This window comes from Macaca nemestrina, chromosome 15, assembly GCF_043159975.1.
Source record: "Macaca nemestrina isolate mMacNem1 chromosome 15, mMacNem.hap1, whole genome shotgun sequence".
NCBI classification, from domain to species: Eukaryota; Metazoa; Chordata; class Mammalia; order Primates; family Cercopithecidae; genus Macaca; species Macaca nemestrina.
Genome location: NC_092139.1, coordinates 65,544,360 through 65,570,106, shown reverse-complemented (window position 1 = coordinate 65,570,106; position 25,747 = coordinate 65,544,360). Strand labels below are relative to the sequence as shown.

Genomic DNA, 25,747 nt, shown 5'->3' with positions numbered 1-25,747 from the left:
AGCAAGACTACCTTGAGAAAAAAAAAAAGAAAGAAAGGGACTTCCCAAGGTCATGTATCAGGGCAGGGAAGAGCTGGGGGCCCAGCTGGCTGCTCCCCTGCTGAGCTGGGAGACCACCTAGGTCTGACTTCTCCCATCCTCCCAGCCTAAGCCAGGCCCTGGGGCCATGGAGGCTGGGGAGGCACCGAGGAACACGCCTGGCCTGTGCTGACAGGGGATTTTGTGCTCCAGCCCAGCTGGCTGGGAGGAGCCTGCTGGGCAGAGGCCAGAGCTGGGGGCTCTGGAGGGCACCTGGGGGAGGTTGCACTGTGAGGATGAGCTCAAGTTGGGTCAGAGAGCAGGGCCAACTCTGCCAGTGCCTGCATCAGCCTCATTGCTCTCCTGGGCTCCTGGCCTGCTAGACTCTGGGCTGCAGGTCCTTCTTGAGAGGCCGTGAGTAGTGAGACAAGGAGCAGGGGCGAGGGGTGGCAGCAGAGAAGATAGAGACTGAGAGAGAGAGAGAGAGAGAACGAGACAGAGAAAAAATGAGAGAGAATGCCTTAGACAAAGAGAGAAAGATGAAAAGATAAAGAGACAGTCTAGGGACACTGGCTCATGCCTGTAATCCCAACACTTGGGAAGGCCATGGTGGGAGGATGGCTTGAGGGAAACAGTCTGAGATCAACCTGGCCAACATAGTGAGACCCTGTCTCTAAAAAAAAAAAAAAAAGAAAAAAAATTATTTTAAAGGGACAGAGAAAGAGACTCAGAGATTGAGACTGAGAGAGCAAGACAGAGATAGAGAGACACTGACAGGAGGAGAGGAAAACAGAGAAAGGGAGGAGAGTAATGGAAAGAGAGATTAAAAAAAAGCAGATGGCAGAGACACAGAGAGAGGGACTCAGAGAGAGCCAGACAGACGCAGGTGGCTGGCTGTGGGCACTGTGGGGGTAACAGTAGGGGGACCCATGATGGCCCTGGGGACAATGCTCAAGGCTCCTCTCCTGCTCCTGGGGCTGCTGACTGAAGGTGAGTGGGATCCCAGCCTTGTACCCAGTGCCAAGTGGCCCCCATTTCCCACTTACCTTCCCTAGACAAACCCTCTGCCCTTTCCTTGCACCCTGCTGTGTCCCCAGGCCTGACACAGTTGGCGATTCCTGCCTCCATCCCCCAGGGCTTCTGGGCCCTGCCTGAAAACCTGGCAGTGGTGAAGGGGGCCTCGGTGGAGCTGTGGTGTGGGGTCAGCACCCCTGGCAGTGCGGTGCAATGGGCCAAAGACGGGCTGCTCCTGGGCCCCGACCCCAGGATCCCAGGCTTCCTGAGGTACCGCCTGGAAGGGGACCCTGCTAGAGGTAAGGGATCAGAGCCTGAGACCCTCAGCCACCAGCCCAAGTTGCAACCCTGACCTCCGGCTCCCCCTGCAGGTGAATTCCACCTCCACATCGAGGCTGGTGACCTCAGCGATGACGCGCAGTATGAGTGCCAGGTCGGCCACTCCATGATGGGGCCCGAGTTCGTGTCTCCCAGAGTGATCCTCTCCATCCTGGGTATGGGTGACAGACCCCCAGGACCCACGAGTCTGGGCTTCAAGCCCTCCCTTACCCCAGGACCCAGGAGTCCAAGCCCCCGGTTTCTCCTCTCCCAGACCCTTGGTACCAAGCTCCAATCTTCAAATCCTTCTCAGTGCTGGAAGCTTACCCCAGACCCTTCTCACCAGTTCCTCCCACGCTGCTCCACCTGACCCCGGAGGCAGGCACCATGGTCCCTTGGGTAGCTGGGCAAGGGTACGTGGTCAGCTGTTTGTCTGGGGACGCAAAGCCAGCACCTGACATCACCATTCTCCTGAGTGAGTGAGGGTGAACTGGGTGGCAGGGGGCAGCATGAAGCCTCTGGAGTGGGAAGGGTGTGTGTCCCTGACCAGTGCCCTCCTAAGGGCCCCAGAAAAGATGTCATCCCTGGGATGGGGACCCAGGAGAAGGTGTGAGGAGATGCTGAGGTCAGTGTGGGACACAGTGGATGGGAGGGCACATTGAGGAGGCGGCATCCAGCACAAGACTGAGGACCAGATAGAGATATGGGCAGTAGCGCTGGTGCAGACATGAGAAGCTGAGGGATGGGGTACATGGTACAACCCAGCAAGGAGTTGAGAGGAGTGGGGAGGCCCAGGACCCAGCACTGAAGATTGCAGCCTTCAGGCAGTCCAGAAAGTCGGGAGGGGATCCAGCTGTGCCCCAGGCCCTTGTCCTCTAGAACCAGGAGGGAGGGGGCATCACATCCACTCTGAGGACTTCCAGGCCATGCTCCCCAGAATCTATCTTGCGGGGAGCCCAGAACCCCTCTAGCCCTCTTGTTGCCCCAAGGTGGACAGACAATATCCGACATCTCTGCAAACATGAACGAGGGCTCCCAGCAGAAGCTCTTCACTGTGGAGGCCACAGCCAGGTGTGGAAACTGAAAAAAAACCCCAACCATGACCCCTAATTTTCCCCATGGGAACCACAGACCCCAGGGATGAAAGCATGAAGCTTGGGCTACGTATGAACATCTGCGACCCAATGCTTCTTCATGGGGAACTCTCAAAGCTGACTCTCAAAGCTTCTTCACAGGGAACAGGGGTGGTGGCTCATGCCTGTAATCTCAACACTTTGGGGGGCTGAGGTGGGTGGATCACCTGAGGTCAGGAGTTCAAGATCAACTGGTCAACATGGTGAAACCCTGTTTTCACTAAAAATACAAAAACTAGCCTGGCGTGGTGGCACATGCCTATACTCCCAGCTCGTCAGGGGGCTGAGGCAGAAGAATTGTTTGAACCCAAGAAGTGGAAGTTGCAGTGAGCTGACATCGCACCACTGCACTCCAGCCTGGGCGACAGAGCCAAATTCTGTCTCAAAAGACAAACAAATAAACAAAAAATCCTCATGGGAACCTCAGTTCCAGAGTCCCAGGCACTAAAGTTTGATCAGATGTGGGTCTCTCTAGGCTCCAGTTCTCGCTGCTCACTCCCAGAATCTCTCCCATGGAACCCCGGATCCCAGAGGAGATCGCCATGGGGACTTAGACCAGGTGTGGGGACCAGAGCCGGCATCCCCGCCTCTTCTCCCTGACTCCCAGATTTCGGATGATGACTCTGACTCCAGAACCATGAATTCTCATCCCAGGGTGACACCCCAGAGCTCGGATAATGGGCAGTTGCTAGTCTGTGAGGCGTCTAGCCCAGCACTGGAGGCCCCCATCAAGGCCTCATTCACCGTGAATGTTCTGTGTAAGTGGAGAACTGGGCCAACTAGGGCGCTGAGGATGGGGAGCAGGCACTGGGGGGTGTAGGGGAATCACAGGAATTATGGAAATTCAGGCACTCAGAGAAACATGGGGTTTCAAAAGCAGGTTGTGGGGCCTGGAAAGAGTGGATGGGCTACTCCAGGCCCATTGAGTGACTGATATCTCCCAGTCCCTCCAGGACCCCCTGTCATCGAGTGGCCAGGCTTGGATGAGGGGCATGTGCGGGCAGGACAGAGCTTGGAGCTGCCATGTGTGGCCCAAGGGGGGAATCCCTTAGCCACACTGCAGTGGCTGAAGGTGAGGGCAGTCGCGGGCATGGGAACTGTGGGGAGAGCGGAGGCCGGGAGCTGGTCCTGAGCTGGCCCAGGCCTGTTCCTGTCTCCAGAATAGCCAGCCGGCATCCACAGTGTGGGGCACAGAGCACACCCAGGCCGTGGCCCGCAGTGTGCTGGTGATGACCGTGAGGCCAGAAGACCATGGAGCGCGGCTCAGCTGCGAGGCCCATAACAGCGTGTCTGCAGGGACCCAGGAGCATCATGCTGCAGGTCACCTGTGAGTCCTGGTGCCAGCTGCCCACCTGTCGGTCTGTGCCTCAGAGAACCATCTATGTGTGCCCCCAAATTATGCCTACTGGATGCCAAAGATCTCAGCATGTGTCTCCAGTCCTGTTGTTCTCTCTGGGCTGGTATGTGAGAAATTCAGCTCAGCTTAATGTCTTCCCTCTCTGTCCCTGCAGTTCCCCCTAGTGCCATTACTATCCTGGGATCTGCATCCCAGGTTGAGAACAAGAACGTGACACTCTCCTGTGTCAGCAAGTCCAGTCGCCCACGGGTCCTGCTACGATGGTGGCTGGGCTGGCAGCAGCTGCTGCCCATGGAGGAGACGATCATGGATGTGAGGCGGGGGCCAGGCTCCTGGGTCTGAGCATGGGGGGTGCAGGGCATGACTCGTGGATTGGGAAGGGGATGGGTCCAGCAGCCTGGGGGCTTTCTCCTTGAGGACCATGGGTCCAACAGAGGGGTGTTAGAGATGGCTCATGTGTCCCTGCTGGAGACTGAGATGGACTCAGGCCTCTAACACAATGGATGGGGGTGCTGCAGTCCCCACATCTGAAGCTCATTCCCTGCCAGGGATTACATGGTGGTTACATCTCCATGTCCAACCTGACATTCCTGGTGCGGCGGGAGGACAACAGTCTGACCCTCACATGTGAGGCCTTCAGTGAAGCCTTTGCCAAGGAGACCTTCAAGAAGTTGCTCACCCTGAACGTAAAATGTGAGTGTCTGCCCTTACCCAGCAATGCCCCCAAGCCTCAGGACCCAGCCCAGAGAAAAAGTCACTCTTCCTGCCTCTCCTCTCAGATCCCGCCCAGAAACTGTGGACTGAGTGTGCCCCAGAGGGGCAGAAGCTCCGGGCTGGGACCCGGGTGAGGCTGGTGTGTTTGGCCATCAGGGGCAACCCAGAGCCCTCCCTCACATGGTACAAGGTTGGTGCCACCAGGGCTATGGGGGTGGCCAGGAATGTGGGGGAAGGACCAGGCCCCCTTCTTTCCTTCAGAATCTTGGGCAATCTTAGAAAAAGATTAAATTTCTGGAAAAGTACTAGAGATTCTGAGGTTTGGCAGGGAATCAGGAAAGACAAAAAATGCCATGAGAATTAAATGGAATCCTAGGAAAATTCTGGGGAAACAGAGTTCTAGGATAAAAATTGGAATTCTGAATCAAGATTAGGTATTCTAGAGAAAAGGTAATTTCGTTAAAATTAAGGAAAATTCTAGTGAAAAATCTCAGAATTCAGTTGAAATGTCAGGAATTTTAGGGAAAGACTTGAATCCCAGAAAAAAAGAAAAAGAAAAAGAAAATTTGGAGAAAAGCTAGTAATTCCACAGACTATCGAAAACTCATTAGTATTAAATCAAATTCTTGGGATTTGGAGGTAAGAAAATGAAATTTCGTTAAAATGAAAGAGAAGCCTAATTCTAAGAAAATCCTGAGAAGTTAGGGAGCTGGTTGAAAATGTTGGGGGGAAGACTAGGAATTATAGAAATGACAATGGAATTTCATTTTAATAGGATGGAATTCTGGGGAAGTGCTGAGAATCTGGGCAATATAAAGGAATCTGTTAAAAGACTGGGATTATAAGATATAATATCGGGAAATATTCAGAATCTATGGAAAGTTTAATTTGTGCAGCAGCAACAATAAAAAAAAAGAAAGAAAGTAATCTATGGAAATGCACTGGAATTAAGGAAAATTTCAAAGGAATTCTTTGGGGACAGTGGGAATTTTAAGAAAAGGAATTGAGGCATTCTGGGAAAGGCCTGGGAATTTCAAGGGAGTTTCCTGCACTTGGTGTTGGGTAAACAGAGCAGAAATAGATTTTGAGGAGTGCGCTGACGGCCCGCAGGTGGCTGCAGAGGCTGAGCGGGGGTTTGGGTGTGGTACAGAAGAGGGATTCAGATCCCCAAAACTGCCGTGCACAGGGATCCGGGGAGGCCGGAGAGACTCCAGGGCAGGGGTTACTCAGTTCCACTCCCCACTGCTTTGCCCTAGGGGGGTGGCGCTGATGGCGGTGTTTCTCCGTATCACCAAAAGGCTTTGTCTGGGCTGGCAGCACCAACCCAGTGGGCAGGGTGCGGGAGTTGGGGGTTGGTGGAAGCAGCAGGGCTGCCTGCGGCCCCCAGTCACTCCCGCCCCATAGGACTCGCGCACTGTGACTGAGTCGCGGCTGCTGCAGGAGCCGCGGTGCATGCAGCTCGGCAACGTGGAGAAATCTGGGAGCACCTTCTCCCGAGAGCTGGTGCTGGTCACAGGGCCGTGGGACAACCAGGCCAAGTTCATGTGCAAGGCTGGCCAGCTCAGCGCGTCCACGTAGCTGGCGGTGCAGTGTGAGGGCGCGCACGGCTGAGGCCCGGGGGCGGACTCCGCCGGGGCAGGACAGGGTGGAGGACAGAGCCAGGTGGGGCAGGGACCCAGCGAACCCTGGACTCGCGGGGTGCGGGCGGGGGCGGGGTGGGGCACCCGAGACTGGACGGAGCCTGGGGTGCAGGCGGGATGGACGCAGACCAGGCCGCCCCTAACCTCTGAGTCTCGCTCCTCCAACCCCCTCTCCCAGTTCCCCCAACTAACGTGACCATCCTGGCCAACGCATCCGCACTGCCCCCGGGGGACGCCTTAAACTTGACATGCATCAGCGTTAGCAGCAACCCGCCGGTCACCTTGTCCTGGGGCAAGGAAGGCGAGAGGTGGGAGTGTGAGGGACCCCGCCCCTCTCTGGCCTCGCCCCGCTCCACGCATGTCCGGCCAGTGCCTAGCCCCTCTCCAGCCTCTGGCTCTGCTCGCAGCCCTGGCCTCACCCCGGGTCCACAGGCTGGAGGGCTTGGCCCGTCCCGCCCCGGAGAGCCCCGTTCAAAGGCTCCGCCACGGCCAGAAGCGTCCTTCTGCAAGTGTCATCCCTTGATCATGGCCAACGCGTGACCTGCCGCGCCCACAGCGCCGAGCTCCGCGAAACCGTGAGCTCCTTCTATCGCCTCAACGTCCTGTGTATGTGCCCTGGCTGGAAAGGTCCTCTTGATGCCTTCCTGACCCTAACCTACTCCTTGCGTCTCCGCCGCGCCCCCTGCCCTCCTCCCCGCCTTTTTTTTTTTTTTTTTTTTTTTTTGATGGAGTCTGGCTCTGTCACCCAGGCTGGAGTGTAGTGGTGCCATCTGGGCTCACTGCAAGCTCCGCCTCCCATGGTTCACGCCATTCTCCTGCCTCAGCCTCCCGAGTAGCTGGGACTACAGTTGCTTGCCACCATGCCCGGCTAATTTTATTTTTGTAGTTTTGGTAGAGACGGGGTTTCACCGTGTTAGCCAAGATGGTCTTGATCTCCTGACTTGGTGATCCGCCCGCCTTGGCCTTCCAAAGTGCTGGGATTACAGGCGTGAGCCACCACGCCCGGCTGGATGGCTGGCTTCCTTCCTTCTTTCCTTCCCTCCCTCCCTCCTTCCCTCTCTCCCTCCCTCCTTCCTTCCTTCCTTCCTTCCTCTTTCTCTCTCTTTTTTGATGGAGTTTCCCTCTGTGGCTGGGGCTGCAATGTAGTGACGCAATCATAGCTCACTGCAGCCTCCAGCTTCTGAGCTCAAGTGATCCTACCTCAGCCTCCTGAGTAGCTGAAACTACAGGTGTGCACTACCACTTTTGGCTAGTTTTTTTTTTTTTTTTTTTTTTTTTTTTTTTTTTTTTGTAGCAACAGGGCCTCACTATGTTGCCCAGGCTGGTCTTCAACCCCTGGGCTGAAGCAATACTCCTGCCTTGGCCTCCAAAAGTGCTGGCATTACAGGCGCATCCCACTACACTAGGCTGATTTTTTGTACTTTTAATTTTAAATAGAGATGGTATCTCTCTAAGTTGCCCAGGCTGATCTTGAACACCTTGACTCAAGTGATCCTCCTGCCTTGGCCTCCCAAAGTTCTGGGAGCAGAGGCGTGAGCCACTGAGCCTGGCCTGGGTCTTTGCTTTGACACTATCACTCTATCATTAACCGCATCCTGAAACTTGAAACTCCCTACCTTCATCCTGACCAGTAGTCCTGGGCCAAATCCTATCCTGTCCACTCCCATATTGCCTTTGTCCTCTCTCCTAACCCCGATCCCTATCATGACCCCTCTTTCCATCCTTCAACCTGATGCTGGCTTCTACTCTTTTCCTAAACTGTATTCTAATTTCTATCCCGAACTTTACCCTTGAATTCAGTTCTGAACTTGTTGCCTTGTCCACAACCTTAAACCCGTAGTGATCTCCCCACTTTAACCCTTGAACCTGTGCCTGATCTCCAATCTGTCCTTGATCCTGACCTTGACAACAATCTTGACTCCCTGTGGCGCCCCCTCTGAAGACCGTCCAGAGTTCCTGGGGGAGCAGGTGCTGGTGGTGACCGCGGTGGAGCAGGGTGAGGCGTTGCTGCCCGTGTCCGTGTCCGCTAACCCCGCCCCCGAGGCCTTCAACTGGACCTTCTGCGCCTATCGCCTCAGTCCAGGTGAGGGAAGTGGGCATGAGGAGGGGTCCCGGGAATGGGAGGGCCTGCCAGATCCTTTATTCTGGCCTTCCCCAGCGGGCGGCCCCCGGCATCGCATCCTGTCCAGCGGGGCTCTGCATCTGTGGAATGTGACCCGCGCGGACGACGGCCTCTATCAGCTGCACTGCCAGAACTCCCAGGGGACCTCGGAAGCGCTGCTGCGGTTGGACGGGCACTGTGAGTCCCGCCCACCATGGAAACCACACCCACCAAAGGAACCTTGCCCAATGTGGAGTCTCCTCCTTGTGGGAACTCCGACCATCCGGGGATAGCCACCCATCCTGGAACCCTCCCGCTCTGGCTCTGGTAGTCCCCGCCGCGGTGTAACCACGCCCACGGCGGAACCCCTTCCACTAGAGAGACCCAGTGTGGAATCTCTGCCCAGAGAGGGGGCCGACGTAGACTCGGAAGCTGCTCCCGTCAGGAATGGGAGCCCATTGTAGAAGGCCCCCCCTCACAATTCTGGAAGCCCACCCAACCCACTCTATCACAGAGGCATAGTGGAGGGTGGAGACAACCTCGCTAACCTTGAGAACTCTCCTCCAACTCTTTCCTATTAAGGGCAGATTGGGTCCACATCTCTAACTTTCCTGGAACTCCTAAGACATCCCTCCCACCTGGGGCCCTCTCCCACAGAGACCTGTCTGGTCCCAAGTGCCTTCCCTAAGCCTCTGCCTTCCACCAGATGCTCCCACCATCCGTGCCCTCCAGGACCCCACTGAGGTGAACGTTGGGGGTTCTGTGGATACAGTCTGCACGGTTGATGCCAATCCCATTCTCCCAGGCATGTTCAGCTGGGAGAGACTGGTGAGGACCCAGCCTTTGGTGAAAGGAGGTGGGGTCCAAGGGTTGTGGTTTCTTGACTGTGAGTTCCTTGGGAGTGGGGACCACCTACATCTGTATGATCCTGTATAACTATATACTCGTCAGGGAATGCTCCCAGAACGAATAACTGTTGGTGGCAAAATGAATGGATGGATGAATGGTAGACAGTCAGGCGAGTGAGTGGGTAGATGGATAGATGGGTCGATAGGTAGGTAAGTGGATGAACAGGTGGATGAATGAGTGAGTGGATGGAGGAACAGATGGACAAATGAAAGGATGGATAAATGGGTGAGTGGATGGGTGAGAAGATGATTGAAGGAGAAAAATCAGTGGATAGAGGGTAGATGGATGAATGGATACACCAGCAGAGGAAAGATATCTATGGAAGGATGATGGATGAATTGATGGATGGATGGGTGGAAAGATCAATGGAGAGATGAATAAATAAGTAGCTGGGTAAATATCTGAACAGATGCATGCATTTATGGGTGTGCAAGCATGAGTGAATAGTTGTGTGAATGGGTGCAGAGCTACAAGGGTGGATACATGGGTGCAGAGAAAGAAGACAAATGGGCGGAGGAATGAATGAGTAAACCGATGAGTGGATGGAAAGATAAATGGATGAATGGATAGATAAGCAGATGGATAAATGGATGGATAGATGGTTGCAAGCATAAGTGGTTGGGTGAATGGATGGGTAGGTGGTTGCCTGGATTGGTGGATAAAAAGATGGATTGGGTAAATGGACAGATGGATGACAGGAGAATTTTTTTTTTCTTCAGTACCTCTGTGGAGGGTGATTGTGTCTAGGAGAATGAGGCTACAAAAGGGACAGTTTGGGCAGTGATGGATCTGGGGCTAGACTGGGAGGACAATTCTTGACTCGGGCCTCCGGGGAGAAGAGAAGGAGGACCAGAGCCTGGATGACATGGCGAAGATATCCAAGGGACCCACGGGGCACCTGCAGATTCACCAGGCCAAACTGGCCCAGGCTGGTGCTTACCAGTGCATCGTGGACAATGGGGTGGCGCCTCCAGCACGAGGGCTGGTCCGTCTTGTTGTCAGATGTGGGTATCACCCAAACACCTGACTTTAAGACCTGCCACTGAACCCACAGCCCTCATGCCTCCCACATAGCTCATGTTGACCTCCCATCCCCTCCCAGTTGCCCCCCAGGTGGAGCACCCCACTCCCCTAACTAAGGTGGCTGCAGCTGGGGACAGCACCAGTTCTGCCACCCTCCACTGCCGTGCCCGAGGTGTCCCCAACATTGTTTTCACTTGGACCAAAAATGGGGTCCTTCTGGATCTCCAAGATCCCAGGTGAGCCCAGGCCCAGCCAGGCAGCACTCCAGCCCCAGGTCTGGACCTCCAGCCTCATTTCCCCTCCCTGAGTCCCTGCAGAGAAGGGTGCAGAGAAGGAAGATTAATGCATGGAGGAATGAGTGAGTGAATGGATGAGTGGATGAAAAGATTAATGGATGAATGGATAGATAGGCAGATGGTTAAATGAATGGATGTCTGTATAGATGATTCCAAGCATAAGTGGTGGGGTGAATGAAAGGATGAGTGGTGCCCTACCTTCTCTCTAGGTACACAGAGCACACATACCACCAGGGTGGTGTCCACAGCAGCCTCCTGACCATTGCCAATGTGTCTGCAGCCCAGGATTACGCCCTCTTCACACGCACAGCCACTAACCCCCTAGGCTCGGACCAAGCCAACATTCAATTCGTCAGCATCAGTATGGAGGGGCTGTGAGGGTGTTGGGGAGGGGGTGCTCCTTGGATCCATTCTCACATCCCTGATTGGCCCTGGGCTGCCCATGTTTCTGAAACCTGAGAATATGTGTATATGTGAGGCTGGAGTTTTTGCCTGCCCTGAAAATCCTAGTGGAGACTGGATCTTCAGGGAGACCCACAACAAAGGCAAAAGAAAAAGAAAAGAAAAGAAAAAAAAAAGATGGAGAGGGGGTACTTATTAGCTCAAGTAACTGAAAAATAGATTTTCAGGGGTTTCTGGAGCTAGGTTCAGCTGTCATCAGCAACTCTCCATTCTTTGTTGTTGTTGAAACAGAACTTTACTCTTGTCACCCAGGCTAAAGTGCAATGGTGCAATCTTGGCTCCTTCTGGAGCCAAGCCTACCAAGTAGCTGAGATTAGAGGCGCCCGCCACCACACCCAGCTAATTTTTGTATTTCTAGTAGAGATGGGGTTTCACCTTGTTGGCCAGGCTGGTCTCCTGACTTCAGGTGATGTGCCTGCCTCAGCCTCCCAAAGTGGTGGGATTACAGGTGTGAGTCATCACACCCAGCCCTCTCCATTGTTATGTTTGCATACCTCTGTGTTGGCTTTATTCTAAGGGCCCTCATAGTGGTCTGTTAGATTCCCAGAGGAAACAGAATTCTTTCTCTTCCTAACAGTGGTATAAAAATACTAGGATTAGCCAGGTGTGGTGGCTCACGCCTGTAATCCCAGCACTTTGGAAGTCTGAGGTGGGCAGATCACAAGGTCAGGAATTTCAGACCAGCCTGACCAGTATGGTGAAACCCCGTCTCTACTAAAAAAAAAAAAAAAAAAAAAAAAAAAAAAAAAAAAAAAAAAAAAAAAAAAAAAAAAAGCTGGGCGTGGTGGCGCACACTTGTAATCCCAGTTACTCGGGAGGCTGAGGTAGGAGAATTGTTGAACCTGGGAGGTGGAGGTTACGGTGAGCTGAGATCAGGCCACTGCACTCCAGCCTAGGCAACAGAGCAAGACTCCATCTCAAAGAAGAAGAAAAGAAACCTAACCAAGCCAGGCACGGTGGCTCATGCCTGTAATACCAGCACTTTGGGAGGCCAAGGTGGGTGGATCACCTGAGGTCAAGAGTTCGAGACAAGCCTGGCCAACATGGTGAAACCTCGTCTTTACTAAAAACACAAAAAATTAACTGGGCATGGTGGCGGGCACCTGTAATCCAGCTACTTGGGAGACTGACGCAGGAGAATTGCTTGAACCCAGGAGGCAGAGTTTGCAGTGAGCCAAGATTGCACCACTACACTCCAGCCTGGGCAATAAGAGTGAAACTCTATCTAAAAAAAAAGAATGAAAAAAGAAAGAAACCTAACCTTCATTTTCCATAGAAGCAACCATTCGGTCTTGAATTTTTTTTGCTGTTTCTTTTGGTTTTGTTTTCACTTACTTCTTTTTAACATTATTTTTAATTGTAATGTTTAATTTGAGAAAGGGTCTTGCTATGTTGCCCAGGCTGGTCTCGAACTTCTGGGCTCAAGCAATCCTCCAGCCTTGATCTCACAAAGTACTGGGATTTTAGGAACAGTCTGATGTTTGCCAGAGGAGTGTTCACAGTGACCTTATAGAACATGACTATACCGTGAACAATGAGAAGCAATTGTATATTTAAAATCATTCCTAGGGAAAACTTGGACAGAATCTTCTGGGATTCTTCTGTATCCTCTGACTGCTTTCCCATCTTTCTCCCCATAGGCCGCCCTGACCCTCCATCAGGATTAAAGGTTGTGAGTCTGACCCCACACTCTGTGGAGTTGGAGTGGAAGCCTGGCTTTGATGGGGGCCTGCCACAGAGGTTCTGCATCAAGTGGGTCCTTGTCGAGGCAGGAAGGAAGGGGAGGCAGCCAATGGGCTGGGGCACTTCCCTGAACTTACTATCCCCCCTGTCCTGCAGGTATGAGGCCCTGGGGACTCCAGGGTTCCACTATATGGATGTCCTACCACCCCAGGCCACCACCTTCACACTGACTGGTCTGCAGCCTTCTACACGATACAAGGTCTGGCTGCTGGCCAGCAAGGCCTTGGGAGACAGTGGACTGGCTGACTAGGGGACCCAGCTTCCCATCACTACCCCAGGTGGGAAAGAAGGCTTGAGCAGGTTGGAGTGTGCCTCAGAGGATGTGTAGGGTAGTACATTGAAATCAATACAATTCCCTTTTTATGATGAGTTACTGAGGCCTAGAGCTGTTAAACAAATTGTCCAAGGTCACACAGCTAGTAAAAGATAAAGACGAGACTGAAACTCGGGCAGATGAACTGGAGACCAGCCGTTAACCACAACCCATACTGTCTGAATGTGATTAATGACCAAGGGAAATTAGAAAACAGTTTGAATTAAATGAAAATGAAAACATATAAAAATTTGAGGTTGCAGTTAAAGCAGTATTTAGAGGGAAATATATAGTATTAAGTGCTTATTTTAGTTATTTATTTTTTATTTATTTTATTTTTTTGAAACGGAGTTTCACTCTTGTTGCCCAGGCTGGAGTGCAAAGGTACGATCTTGGCTCACTGCAACCTTCATCTCTCAGGTTCAAGCGATTCTCTTGCCTCAGCCTTCCGAATAACTGGGATTACAGGCATGTGCCACCATGCCTGGCTAATTTTGTATTTTTAATAGAGACGGGGTTTCACCATGTTGGTCAGGCTGGTCTCGAACTCCTGACCTCATGATCCACCTGCCACGGCCTCCCAAAGTGCTGGAATTATAGGCCTGAGCCACCACGCTCAGCCTTATTTTTTATTTTTGAGATGGCGTCTCACTCTGTCACCCAGGCTGGAGTGCAGTGGTGCGATCCTGGCTCGCTACAACCTCCGCCTCCCTGGCTCAAGCAATTCTCCTGCCTCAGCCTCCTAAGTAGCTGGGATTACAGGCATGTGCCACCATGCCTGGCTAATTTTAGTATTTTTAGTAGAGACGGGGTTTCACCATGTTGGCCAGCCTGGTCTTGAACTCCTGACCTCAAGTGATCCACCTGCCTTGGCCTCCCAAAGTGCTGAGATTACAGGCATGAGCCACCATGGTTGGCCAGTTTTTGTTTGTTTTTGTTTTGAGACACAGTTTTGTTCTTGTTGCCCAGGCTGGAGTGCAATGGTGCCATCTCAGCTCACTGCAACCTCCGCCTCCCAGGTTTGAGCAATTTTCCTGCCTCAGCCTCCCAAGTAGCTGGGATTACAGGCATGCGCCACCACGCCTGGCTAATTTTTGTATTTTTAGTAGAGACGGGGTTTTACCATGTTGGCCAGGCCGGTCTTGAACTCCTGACCTCAAGTGATCCACCTGCCTTGGCCTCCCAACGTGTTGGGATTACAGGTGTGAGCCACCACGCCTGGCCTAGTTTTTTTTTTTTTTTTCTTTTGAGAATCACCTCGAATGCATATTCTAAGTTTTCATCTTAAGAAAGCATGGCTCATGCCTGTAATCCCAGCACTTTGGGAGGCCAAGGCGGGTGGATCACCTAAGGTTGGGAGTTCGAGACCAGCCTGACCAACAAGGAAAAACCCTGTCTCTACTGAAAATACAAAATTAGCCGGGCGTGGTGGCACATGCCTGTAATCCCAGTTACTTGGGAGACTGAGGCAAAAGAATCACTTGAACCTGGGAGACAGAGGTTGCAGTGAGCGGAGATCATGCCATTGCACTCCAGCCTGAGCAACAAGAGCAAAACTCCATCTCAAAAAAAAAAAAAAAAAAAAAAAAGAAAAAAGAAAGAAAGAAACTAATAAAAACAAATTAAACCCAAAGTAAAAAGAAAGAAGAAAATAATAATGGTAAGAGCAGAAATGAATGAATTAGAAAACAGAAAAACAATTGGGAAAAATCAATGAAACCGGAAGCTGGTTATTTGAAAAAAAATCAGTAACATTTATGAAGCTGATTAAGACAAAAAAAGAGAGAAGATACAAGTTACCAATAACAGGAATGGAAGAAAGGATATTACCACAGACTCCACAGACATTAAGAGGATAATAAGGGAATATTATGAATGACTTTATTCCAATAAATTCAGCAAGTAGGATAAGAAGGACAAATTCCTTGAATATGATGAATATGTTACAATTCTGATAGGTACAGTATTGCAATGGTTAATCCTTACAGAGCCTGGTTCAGAGAAGCTTGGGTTCAAATCCCCTCTCTGCTACCTCCTAGTTGTGTGACCATAGGCAAGTGTCTCAGTTTCTAAAAATATATTATATAGCACAGATCTTTGTGGCTCAGTTTCTTTTTCTTTCTTTTTTCTTTCTTTCGTTTTTTTTCCCTTTCTTTCTTTCTTTCTTTTTTTTTTTTTTTTTGTGTGTGTGTGTGTGTGTGTGTGACGGAATCTTGCTCTGTCACTCAGGCTGGAGTACAGTGGCATGATCTCCGTTCACCGTAACCTCTGCCTCCCAGGTTCAAGCAATTCTCCTGCCTTAGCCTTCCAAGTAGCTGGGATTACAGGTGCATGCCACCCCACCTGGCTAATTTTTGTATTTTTGGTAGAGACGGGGTTTCACCATGTTGGCCAGACTGGTCTCAAACTCCTTACTTCAGGTGAGCCACCTGCCTCAGTCTCCCAAAGTGCTGGGATTACAGGGGTGAGCCACCACTCCCGGCTGCAAGCTTCTTCTTTCTGTTTTCCTCTTCCTGACAGAGCAGGCTTTTTCTCAATGTAAGGAAGGACACTTTCTCATCTCTACAATCTTCTCTGCTCTTCCCCCTACCCCATTCCTGTCTTCCCTTTGAACACTAAAACATAAAGTATGACACTTGCCTCCTTTGCTTTAGAACTTATACTTCTATTAAGGGATCGAGAGCCCAAAGTCTTTTTTGGTTAACTCAACAAATTGATAATTCAGGTGAAAAGGATCTTGTACACTGAAAGTGCTCATCAACAATTAATTTTTGGGCCAGGCGTGGTGGTGCATGCCTGTAGTCCCAGCTAGTCAGGAGTCTGAGGCAGGAGGATAGCTTGAGCCCAGGAGGTCAAGGCTGCAGTGAGCTATGATCATGCCATTACACTCAAGCCTGGGCCACAGAGTGAGACTCTGTCTCTTTAAAAAATAAAATAAAATAAAAAATAAAAAAATTGGCCAGGCACAGTGGCTCATGCCTGTAATCCCAGCACTCTGGAAGGCCGAGGTGGGCGAATCACAAGGTCAGGAGTTCGAGACCAGCCTGGCCAACATGGTGAAACCCCATTTCTACTAAAAATGTTAGCCGGGTGTGGTGGCGGGCGCCTGTAGTCCCAGCTACTTGGGAGGCTGATGCAGGAGAATTGCTTGAACCTGGGCGATGGAGGTTGCAGTGAGCCAAGATTGCGCCACTGTACTCCAGCCTGGGTGACAGAGCAAGACTCTGTCTCAGGGAAAAAAAAAATTATCTGGGCGCAGTGGCTCAGGCCTGTAATCCCAGCACTTTGGGAGGCTGAGGCAGGCAGATGGAGTCTTGCTCTGTCAACCAGGTTGGAGTACAGTGATACAATCTCAGCTCACCGACTTAGTGTTAAGTTGTAATCTCTATATCCACTCCCCAGGTCTGGACCAGCCTTCCAGAGAACCTGAAGACCAGTTGCCCATAGAGCCGCCTGCAGGCAAGTCCTCTGTCCCCTGATCCCTCCCGTCTCCCCAAAGGAGACGTCTCTTTGTCTTTGACCCTACCTGCTCTGCTCGTAGTCACAGCTGCTGAACAACTTAGTTCTGGCCGAGCTCAGTGGCTCATGCCTTTGGGAGGTCAAGGCATGTGATCTCTTGAGCCCAGGAGTTGAGACCAGCCTGGGCAACATGGTGAGACTCCATCTTTGCAAAAATAAAAAATAGCTGGCTGTGGTGGCATGTGCCTGTAGTCCCGACTACTCAGAAGGCTGAGGTGGGAGGATTATGTAAACCCAGGAGTTGGAGGATGCAGTGAGCTATGACTGAGCCACTGCACTCCAGCCTTGGGAACAGAGGGAGACCCTATGTCAAAAAAATAAAATAAAAAAGGCTTAGTTCTCTCCCTGCAGACTTGCAGACCCCTTAGAGCTTCCTCTTTTTTCTTTCTTTCTTTTTTTTTTTTTTGACACATAGTCTCGTTCTGTTGCCCAGGCTGTAGTGCAGTGGCAAAATTTTGGCTCACTGAAACCTCCATCTCCCAGGTTCAAGCAATTCTTTTGCCTCAGCCTCCCGAGTTGCTGGGATTACAGGTACCCGCCACCACACCTGGTTAATTGTTGTACTTTTTTAGTAGGGACAGGGTTTTGCCATGTTGACCAGGCTGGTCTCAAACTCCTGATCTCAAGTGATCTGCCTGTCTCAGCTTCCCAAAGTGCTGGGATTATAGGATTACAGGCATGGGCCATGGCACCCGGCTTTTTTTTTTTTTTTTGAGACCGAGTCTTGCTCTGTCACCCAGACTGGAGTGCAGTGGTGCGATCTCGGCTCACTGCAACCTCCACCTCCCAGTTTCTTCTCTTGCTTCAGCCTCCTGAGTAGTTGGGACTACATGCATGTGCCACCACAGCCAGCTAATTTTTTGTATTTTTAGTATAAATGGGGTTTCATCGTGTTAGCCAGATGGTCTCTAACTCCTGACCTCGTGATTCGCCCACCTCAGCCTCCCAAAGTGCTGAGATTACAGAGGTGAGCCACTGCATCTGGCCACTTTTTTTTCTTTGATCTTTCTCTTGCCTGGAGTGATAAATTTTTCTCTCTTCCAAATTTAGTTTAATTCTGAAAAAATTAGCTCACTCCATGTCCTGTAAGAAGCCTGCATCAGTTTGTATTTGCTGTATAACAAACCACCCCAAACATGGGTGTTTATAGCAACGTTCTTTCTCATGATTCTAAGAGTCTGGCAGAACGGTGCTGGTCTGGGCTGGCTTAAGTAATCTCTGCAGTCAGCTGGCAGCTCCACTGGACTGGGTGGTCTAGGGTTGCCCCCTTCCCACATGTCTGATGGTCATCTGGCCTCTTGGTTGGAACAATGGAGATAACTGGGCACGTGTCTCTTCTTGACTTTTTCACATGAAGGTGGTCACAGGGGTCAAAAGCAGCAAGAGAGTACATTCCAATTTACTAGCTGATTCTGTCCCAGTTACTATTGTCTCATTGGAGACATGGCTCAACACAGAGTCAGTGTGGAAAGGCCCTGTACTCAAGGATGTGACTACCAGGAGAGGATTGCAACCGTTTGGCAAACAATCCCCTTCAGAGCCTGAGAAAAAGGTTGCAAGTGACAGAAATACAGCTGTTTTGTAAACACATAAAAGAATGACTTGGCTGGGCACAGTGGCTCATGCCTATAATCCTGGCACTTTGGGAGGCTGAGGCAGGTAGATCACTTGAACCCAGGCATTGGAGACAAACCTGGGCAACGAGGTGAAACCCCATCTCTATAAAACAAAAACAAAAAAATTAGCAAGTCATGGTGGTGCACACTTGTAGTCCCAGCTACTCAGGAGGCTGATGCGGGAGGATTTCTTGAGCCCAGGAGGTTGAGGCTTCAATGAGCCGAGATCACGTCACTGCACTCCAGCCTGGGCAACTGAGTGAGACCCTGTCTCAAGGGGAAAAAAAAGGCTTGGTACATGAAATAAAACTTCCAAGTGTGGCCACTTTCAGGTGCTCAAAAATCTCACCAGCGATCTGTTTTTCACCCTCTCTCAACTTTGTCTTCATCTGTGCTGGCTTCTTTCTGAGTTTCTTCAATCAGAGGGGCAGAGAAGCCCTCCCCAACCTCTGTCTTCTTGACAGCTAGTAGAATTGTCCTAAACGTTTTGTTAAAAACACACGTTGGGTCAAATGCCTGTGTCTAAACAATCACTGTGGAGAGAGGAATGGAGACTCTTATTGTTCAGGCCAGGCCATGTGCCCACTATGGAGTCCTGCCTGGGCCCAAGACTGAGAGTGGTGAGTGGCTGTTCTCCCCAGGGGAAAAAAGTGCTGTTAGTAGAAGATAGGGGAGATGGCCACCTAACAGATGCCTACTTAGAGGGATTCAGACTTGTCCTCAGGGATACAGCAGCCAAGTCAGCCTGATATTGACTGGGATGGAAGTTAGTGGAAAGAAGTCATTTGAGGCTGGGCGTGGTGGCTCATGCGTATAATCTCAGCACTGTGGGAGGCTGAGGTGGGCAGATCACTTGAGCCCAAAAGTTCAAGACCAGTCTGTCCAACATGGCGAAACCCTGTCTCTACTAAAAATCAAAAGCAAAACTTTAGCTGGGTGTGGTGGCATGCGCCTGTAGTCCCAGCTACTTGGGAGGCTGAGGGAGAAGAATCACTCAAACCTGGGAGGTAGAGGTTGCAGTGAGCTGAGATTGTGCCACTGCACTCCAGTCTGGGTGACAGAGTGAAACAAACTCTTTTTTTTTTTTTTTTTTTGAGACAGAATCTCACTCTGTCACCCAGGCTGGAGTGCAGTGGTGTGATCTCGACTCACTGCAATCTCCACCTCCCTGGTTCAAGTGATTTCCCTGCCTCAGCCTCCCGAGTAGCTGGGACTACAGATGCCTGCCACCACACCCGGCTAATTTTTTGTATTTTCGTAGAGACGGGGTTTCACTGTGTTGGCCAGGCTGATTTTGAACTCCTGACCTTGTAATCCACCTGCATCGGCCTTCCAGAGTGCTGGGATTATAGATGTGAGCCACCACGCCCAGCTAACTCTATCTTAATTAAAAAATAAAATAAAATAAAGAAGTCCTTGAGATGGGATTTTTTTTTTTTTTTTCCAGAGACAGGGTCTTGCTCTGCCGCCCATGCTGGAGTGCAGTGGTGCAATCATAGCTCACTAGAGCCTTGAGTTACTGGGCTCAAGCAATCCTCCTGCCTCAGTCTCCCGAGTAGCTGGGACTATAAACATGCACCACCATGCTGCTAAACTTTTAAATTTTTTGGAAAGAAGTGGCCTTGCTATGTTGCCTAGGCTGGCCTTGAGCTCCTAGGCTCAAGCGATCCTCCCACCTTGACCTCCCAACGTGCTGGGATTACACGCATGTGCCGCAGCGCCTGACCTTGAGATGGAATTTGAAAGGCAAACAGAAGTTTGCTTGAGAAGAAAGGACATTTGAGGACAAACACTTAGCAATTCCAAAGCTCTAAGGTGCGAATTTGCTTCAGTGATTCCGGAAACAGCTAGTGGTTGGTTTGGTTTGTGTGGCTGGACAATCCAGTACCAGGGTCTAAGTTCAGTGGACATGGCTGGAGGCGTTGGAAGAGGCTGGACCACAGAAAGTCTTCAGTGCCCAGCTAAGGAGCTGAAGCTCCCTCCTGAGTCCGGAGTTCAGTTCTGAGTTTGCAGAGTTCAAGCAAAGGGAGGACATTTTGTTAATGGCTTGACTTAAGAGGCCACCTGCCCTTGGGTGGCAGAAGGGTTGGACACAGAGACCCCTCCCCATCTGTTTCTCTGACCCTGGGGGAGGGACTTGGTTCAGGGGTAGGCTTTCTCAGGGAGACCCACTCCTGGCCTACAGCCTGTTGTCTGGGATTCACTGAGGGGTATCTTCTACCCCTAGGACCCTCGGGGCTGCCCCTGCTGCCTGTGCTGCTTGGTCTTGGGGGACTTCTGCTCCTCTCCAATGCCTCCTGTGTCGGGGGGGGTCCTCTGGCAGCGGAGACTCAGGCGTCTTGCTGAGGGTGAGGAGAGACCTTCCCTGTGGGGGTGGAGACCTGAGGGTGATGGGGAACTTCCTGGGGCCAGGGGAGGGGCTTGTATGGGGTCACTGAGCCCTTTATTCCTGTTTCCTTCAGGCATCTCAGGGAAGACAGAGGCAGAGTAAGTGGGGATATTTTTCTGTGAAGAAGGCTCTGAGGGAGGAGGTTTGGGGGAGATGGGTGGTGGGGGGCAGCACTCAACTGCCCTCCACACCTCCATCCTGGAAGGTCAGAGGACCGAGTCAGGAACGAATATGAGGAGAGCCAGTGGACAAGAGAGCAGGACACTCAGAGCTCCACGGTGAGTGGGGGTGGCCCTGGAGACCCCACAGTCAGGGCACCAACGGTGACTGAAACCCTGCCGTTAGCATCAGGTTGATCACTGCCCTTCCTGGGACCGTGGGGTCAGAGGATGGAAAGGGCTTTGTCTGTTTTGCATGTGGGGAACAGGTCAGCACAACAGAGGCAGAGCCGTATTACCGCTCCCTGAGGGACTTCAGCCCCCAGCTGCCCCTGACACAGGAGGAGGTGTCTTATTCCCAAGGTGAGTTAGGACCCCACTCAGAGGTACCCCCAACGCCTGGACCAGGTGCCTTGATCATGTCTCCCTTCCACTCCAACTCCAGGTTTCACAGGTGAAGATGAGGATATGGCCTTCCCTGGGCACTTGTATGATGAGGCAGAAAGAACGTACCCCCTGTCTGGAGCCTGGGGACCCCTCTACGATGAAGTGCAGATGGTGAGGAGCTTTGCATCAGCAGCCATCCTTCCTGGCTAGTGCTGGGAGCCTACCTCCTACTGCTTGTATTAAGTTAGGGCCAGCTAGCTGCTGTAACAAAGAGGCCTGACCATGATCCAGTGGTTTAAAGAAGACAGTTGGCTGGGCATGATGGTTCATGCCTGTAATCCCAACACTTTGGGAGGTCAAGGCAGGAAAATCGCTTGAGCCCATGAGTTTGAGACAAGCCTGGGCAATATAGTGACTTGTCTCTACAAAAGATTAAAAAAACGAGCCAGGCATGGAGGTGTGCACCTATAGTCCCAGCTACTCAGGAGGCTGAGCCAGGAGGATCCCTTGAGCTCAGGAGTTAGAAGCTGCAGTGAGCCATGATGGCACCACTGCACTCCAGTCTGGGCAACAGAGCAAGACCCTGTCTGTGAAAAAAAGGATGGCAGTCTATTTCTTTTTCACAGTCAGACACAAGCGGCCCTGCTCAAGTCATCTGAGTCTAAATGAATGGGCTAGTTCACTGGGGGTTCAACCCATGGGAAAAGGTGAAAGAATGTGGAGAAGGCACAACCTTGCCTTGTGGCCCAGGCCCAGAAATGGTGCACACCACTCTGCTCTCACTCCCCTGATGAGAAGAGAGTCACACGGTCACACCTGATGGCAAAGGAGGCTGTAAAATACGGTCTAGCTTGGCAGTGATGTGCCTTGCTGAAATTCTGCTGCTGTGGAAGGAAGTAGACATGAATATTTTTAGATAATTAGCCGTATCTACTCCACTGATTAAAGGGAGAGAAAGAGAAAGTTTGGGGGCCCATTCAACTGAAAAATCAAGGCATACAATTGTCATCAGGCCCAGCTGGGCCCAGAATTTTCCTCCCCAAAAATGCTATTATGGCTAGGCATGGTCACGGCTCACATCTCTAATCTCAGCAGGCTGAGGTAGGTGGATTGCTTGAGCCCAGGTGTTGGAGACCAGCCTGGGCAACATAATAAGACCCCATCTTGAAAAAAAAAAAAAAAGCCGAGCATGGTGGCTCACGCCTGTAATCCCAACACTCTGGGAGGCCAAGGCGGGTGGATTACCTGAGGTCAAGAGTTCGAGACCAGTCTGGCTAACATGGTGAAACCTTGTTTCTACAAAACATGCAAAAATTATCTGGGTGTGGTGGCACACACTTGTAATCCCAGCTACTTGGGAGGCTGACGCAGGAGAATTGCTTGAACCTGAGAGGCGGAGGTTGCAGTGAGCAGAGATCATGCCACTGCACTCCAGCCTGGGCAACAGAGCAAGACTCTGTGTCAAAAAAAAAAAGTTTAAAAAACTAACTGGGCATAGTGATGCATGCCTGTGGTCCCAGCTACTCAGGAGGCTGAGGTAGGAGGAACGCCTGAGCCAGGGAAGTTGAGGCTGCCGTGAGCCCTGACTGGGCCACTGCATTCCAGCCTGAGAGACCATGTTTCAAAAAAGAAAGGGAAAAAATGTTCCTAGAAAATCTAGATTTGTATCCTACGAGATTAGAAATCTTCAAAGAAAGAGAACGCCTATTTTCCAGTGGCCCCAAATGCCCAATGCTGACACTTATTGGTCTAGTTTGGGTCACATTCTCATCCCTGAACACATCCCTGAGTCAGGGGATGGAATATGCTAATAGGAGAGGCCTGGGTCAGTTCACCATGCGATCAGGGAGTAGGGGCCAGCCCCACTCAGTTCACTGGGCTGAGAATGGGAGAGGGACAGAGAGCTCGCAGGGAAGTGAGGATGGTGGCTGTACAGGCAAAAACAACAGACAGGCACTTTGACCACCAGCCAACCCCCACCCATTGCTGCACAGTTAGGGAGATGGGACAGAACCCCTGATTTCTTGTGTGGCCTTGGCTGATGCTCTGGCACCTCTGGTCCAAGGATTTCCTTCTGTCTCTGTGAACGACCTCCGATACAAGGCACTGTTATCAGATCCTAGCTCCTCACCAGCATGGTGCAGAGCGCTGTCCATGGTGCTGGACCATATGCGCTCTCTTTAAGAGATCCGCAGATGGAGGCTGCAGGCTTTTTTCGAAAAGGGCCAGATAGTAAACCCTTTGGGCTGTGTGAGACATACGGTCTTCCTCAAACTCTACACAAACTCTGCCACTGTAAAGTAAAAGCAGCCATAGACGATGCATAAATGAATGAGTGTGGCTATGTTCCTACAAAACTTTATTTTTGGACACTGTAATCTGAACTTCATGTAATTTTTCTGTGTCACAAATGTTATCTTTTTTCATTTTTCCTCAACAATTAAAAAATGAAAAACAGGGCTGGGCACGGTGGCTCATTCCTGTAATCCCAGCACTTTGGGAGGCCGAGGCGGGCGTATCACTTGAGACCAGGAGTTTCAGACCAACCTGACCAACATGGTGAAACCCCATCTCTACTAAAAATGCAAAAAGTTAACTGGGCGTTGTGGCGGGCGCCAGCAGTCCCAGCCACTCGGGAGGCTGAGGCAGAAGAATTGCTTAAACCCAGGAGGCAGAGGTTGCAGTGAGCCAAGATTGCGCCACTGCACTCCAGCCTGGACAACAGACAAAGACTCTGTCTCAAAAAAAAAAAAAAAAAAAAAAAAGAAGAAAAGAAAAAAAGAAAAATAAATGAAAACCATTCTTAGCTCTTGGGCAGTAAAAAAAAAAGCAGATGGCAGGCCATATTTGGAGTATGGGCCAATTTGCTCTGAAGTCTGCTGAACTAAAATAATCATTTTCTCCCAGCCCTAGAACAAAACACATCCCCAGTTAGGGCCACCTTTAATGTTTTTGGTTTGTTTGTTTGTTTTGTTTTGTTTTTCTCTTCTATTATGATTAGGGAACTGTTTTGGAAATTCATAGGACAATAGAATCATAACTTACATTCCATAGTTGCCATAGCTGATAACATGGACTTTTAAAGTGTTCATTTTAAAAAATTTTAATGGAGGCTCGCTCTGTAACCCAGGCTGGAGTGCAGTAGCACAATCTCAGCTCACTGCAACCTCTGCCTCCCAAGTTCAAGCGATTCTCCTGCCTCAGCCTCCCAAGTAGCTGGGATTACAGGCATGCACCATCATGCCTGGCTAATTTTTGTATTCTTAGTAGAGACAGGGTTTTTTTGCCCATTGCCCAGGCTGGTCTTGAACTCCTGACCTCAAGTGATCCGCCTGCCTTGGCCTCCCAAAATGCTAGCATTACAGGCATGAGTCACCATCCTCAGCCTAAAGGTTTTATATTTCTGACATTTACATTATTTTTCTAACATGAAATCTTTGGATATCTTGGGCTTGCTTCAAAATAATCCAGTTAGTGTGGGAGAGGAATAAGATAGAAATATAGATAAATCAATTGAGCAAGGATTGCTACTGGTTTTTTCTTTTTTCTTTTTTTGAGACAGTTTCACTCTATCAACCAGGCTGGAGTACAGTGGCATAATCACGGCTCACTGCAGCCTTGACCTCCTGGGCTCAAGCGATCCTCTTACCTCAGCCTCCTGAGTATCTAGGACTATAGGCACTCACCACCACACCTAGCTAATTTTTTAAAAAATCTTTTTTATAGGCTGGGTGCAGTGGCTCACAGTTATAATCCCAGCACTTTGGGAGGCTGAGACGGGTGGATCAATTGAACTTAGGAGTACAAGACCAGCCTGGGCAACAATGGAAGCCTCGTCTCTGAAAAAAAAAAAAAATTCAAAAATTAGCTGGGTGTGGTGGTGTGTGCCTGTAGTCCCAGCTACTTGGGAGGCTGAGGCAGGAGAATGGATTGAGCCCAGAAGGTGGAGGTTGCAGGGAGCAACCATTGCACTCCAGCCTGGGTGACAGAGCCAGACCCTGTCTAAGAAAAAAATATATATATATTTTTTGTAGATGCAGGATCTCACTCTGTTGCCCAGGCTGGTCTTGAACTCCTGGTCTCAAGAAACCCTCCTGCTTTGGCCTCCCAAAGTGCTGGAATTACAGGCATGAGCCACCGTGCCTGGCCTGATATTATTGAAGTCAGGCGATAAGCCCATGGGGTTCATCATAGGCGTTCATTATAACGCACTCCTTTTTTGTATATTTTGGGGGTTTAGTAAAAGCTAAAACAGTTTTTGTCTGGAAAGTTAAGCAGGGGCGTGTATCCCCCAGATCTTCAATGAAGACCTACAGGGCATCTCTCCATGGTTCTAACTCCACTTTTTGCCTGTCAGGGCCTCTGGAACCTCCGCTGGCCTGAAGACGCATATCAGGATCCAAGAGGAATCTATGACCGGGTGGCAGGAGACTTGGACACTCTGGAACCTGATTCTCTGCCCTTCGAGCTGAGGGGACATCTGGTGTGAGAGCCCTCTCAACCCCCTTGTCCTGCACCTGCAGGAATTTACACTCCACTGGTCCCTTTCATTACAGCCTGAGCCGAGCTGGTTAGGTGAGCTCTATAAAATGCAAAGGGACTCGGCTTTGTCAGGAGAGGACATGGAAGGGGCTGAG

General features: G+C 50.8%; 1 protein-coding gene across 1 annotated transcript; it reads left to right on the top strand.

Moving 5' to 3' along the window:
• The first annotated feature begins 950 nt into the window (after positions 1-950).
• On the top strand, positions 951-25,747 carry LOC139358900 (nephrin-like). Its single transcript, XM_071080939.1, is given in 31 exon segments — positions 951-1,008; positions 1,116-1,331; positions 1,404-1,526; positions 1,697-1,825; positions 2,340-2,421; positions 3,138-3,241; positions 3,428-3,555; positions 3,644-3,792; positions 3,794-3,810; positions 3,995-4,152; positions 4,389-4,533; positions 4,620-4,744; positions 5,959-6,145; positions 6,373-6,508; positions 6,634-6,800; positions 8,137-8,277; positions 8,353-8,493; positions 9,002-9,151; positions 10,041-10,208; positions 10,307-10,463; positions 10,733-10,884; positions 12,626-12,737; positions 12,825-13,006; positions 16,444-16,500; positions 20,404-20,480; positions 20,482-20,524; positions 20,639-20,663; positions 20,771-20,843; positions 20,993-21,086; positions 21,169-21,281; positions 25,468-25,747. Coding segments are annotated over 31 exon segments (3,741 nt in total). The 3' UTR covers positions 25,600-25,747.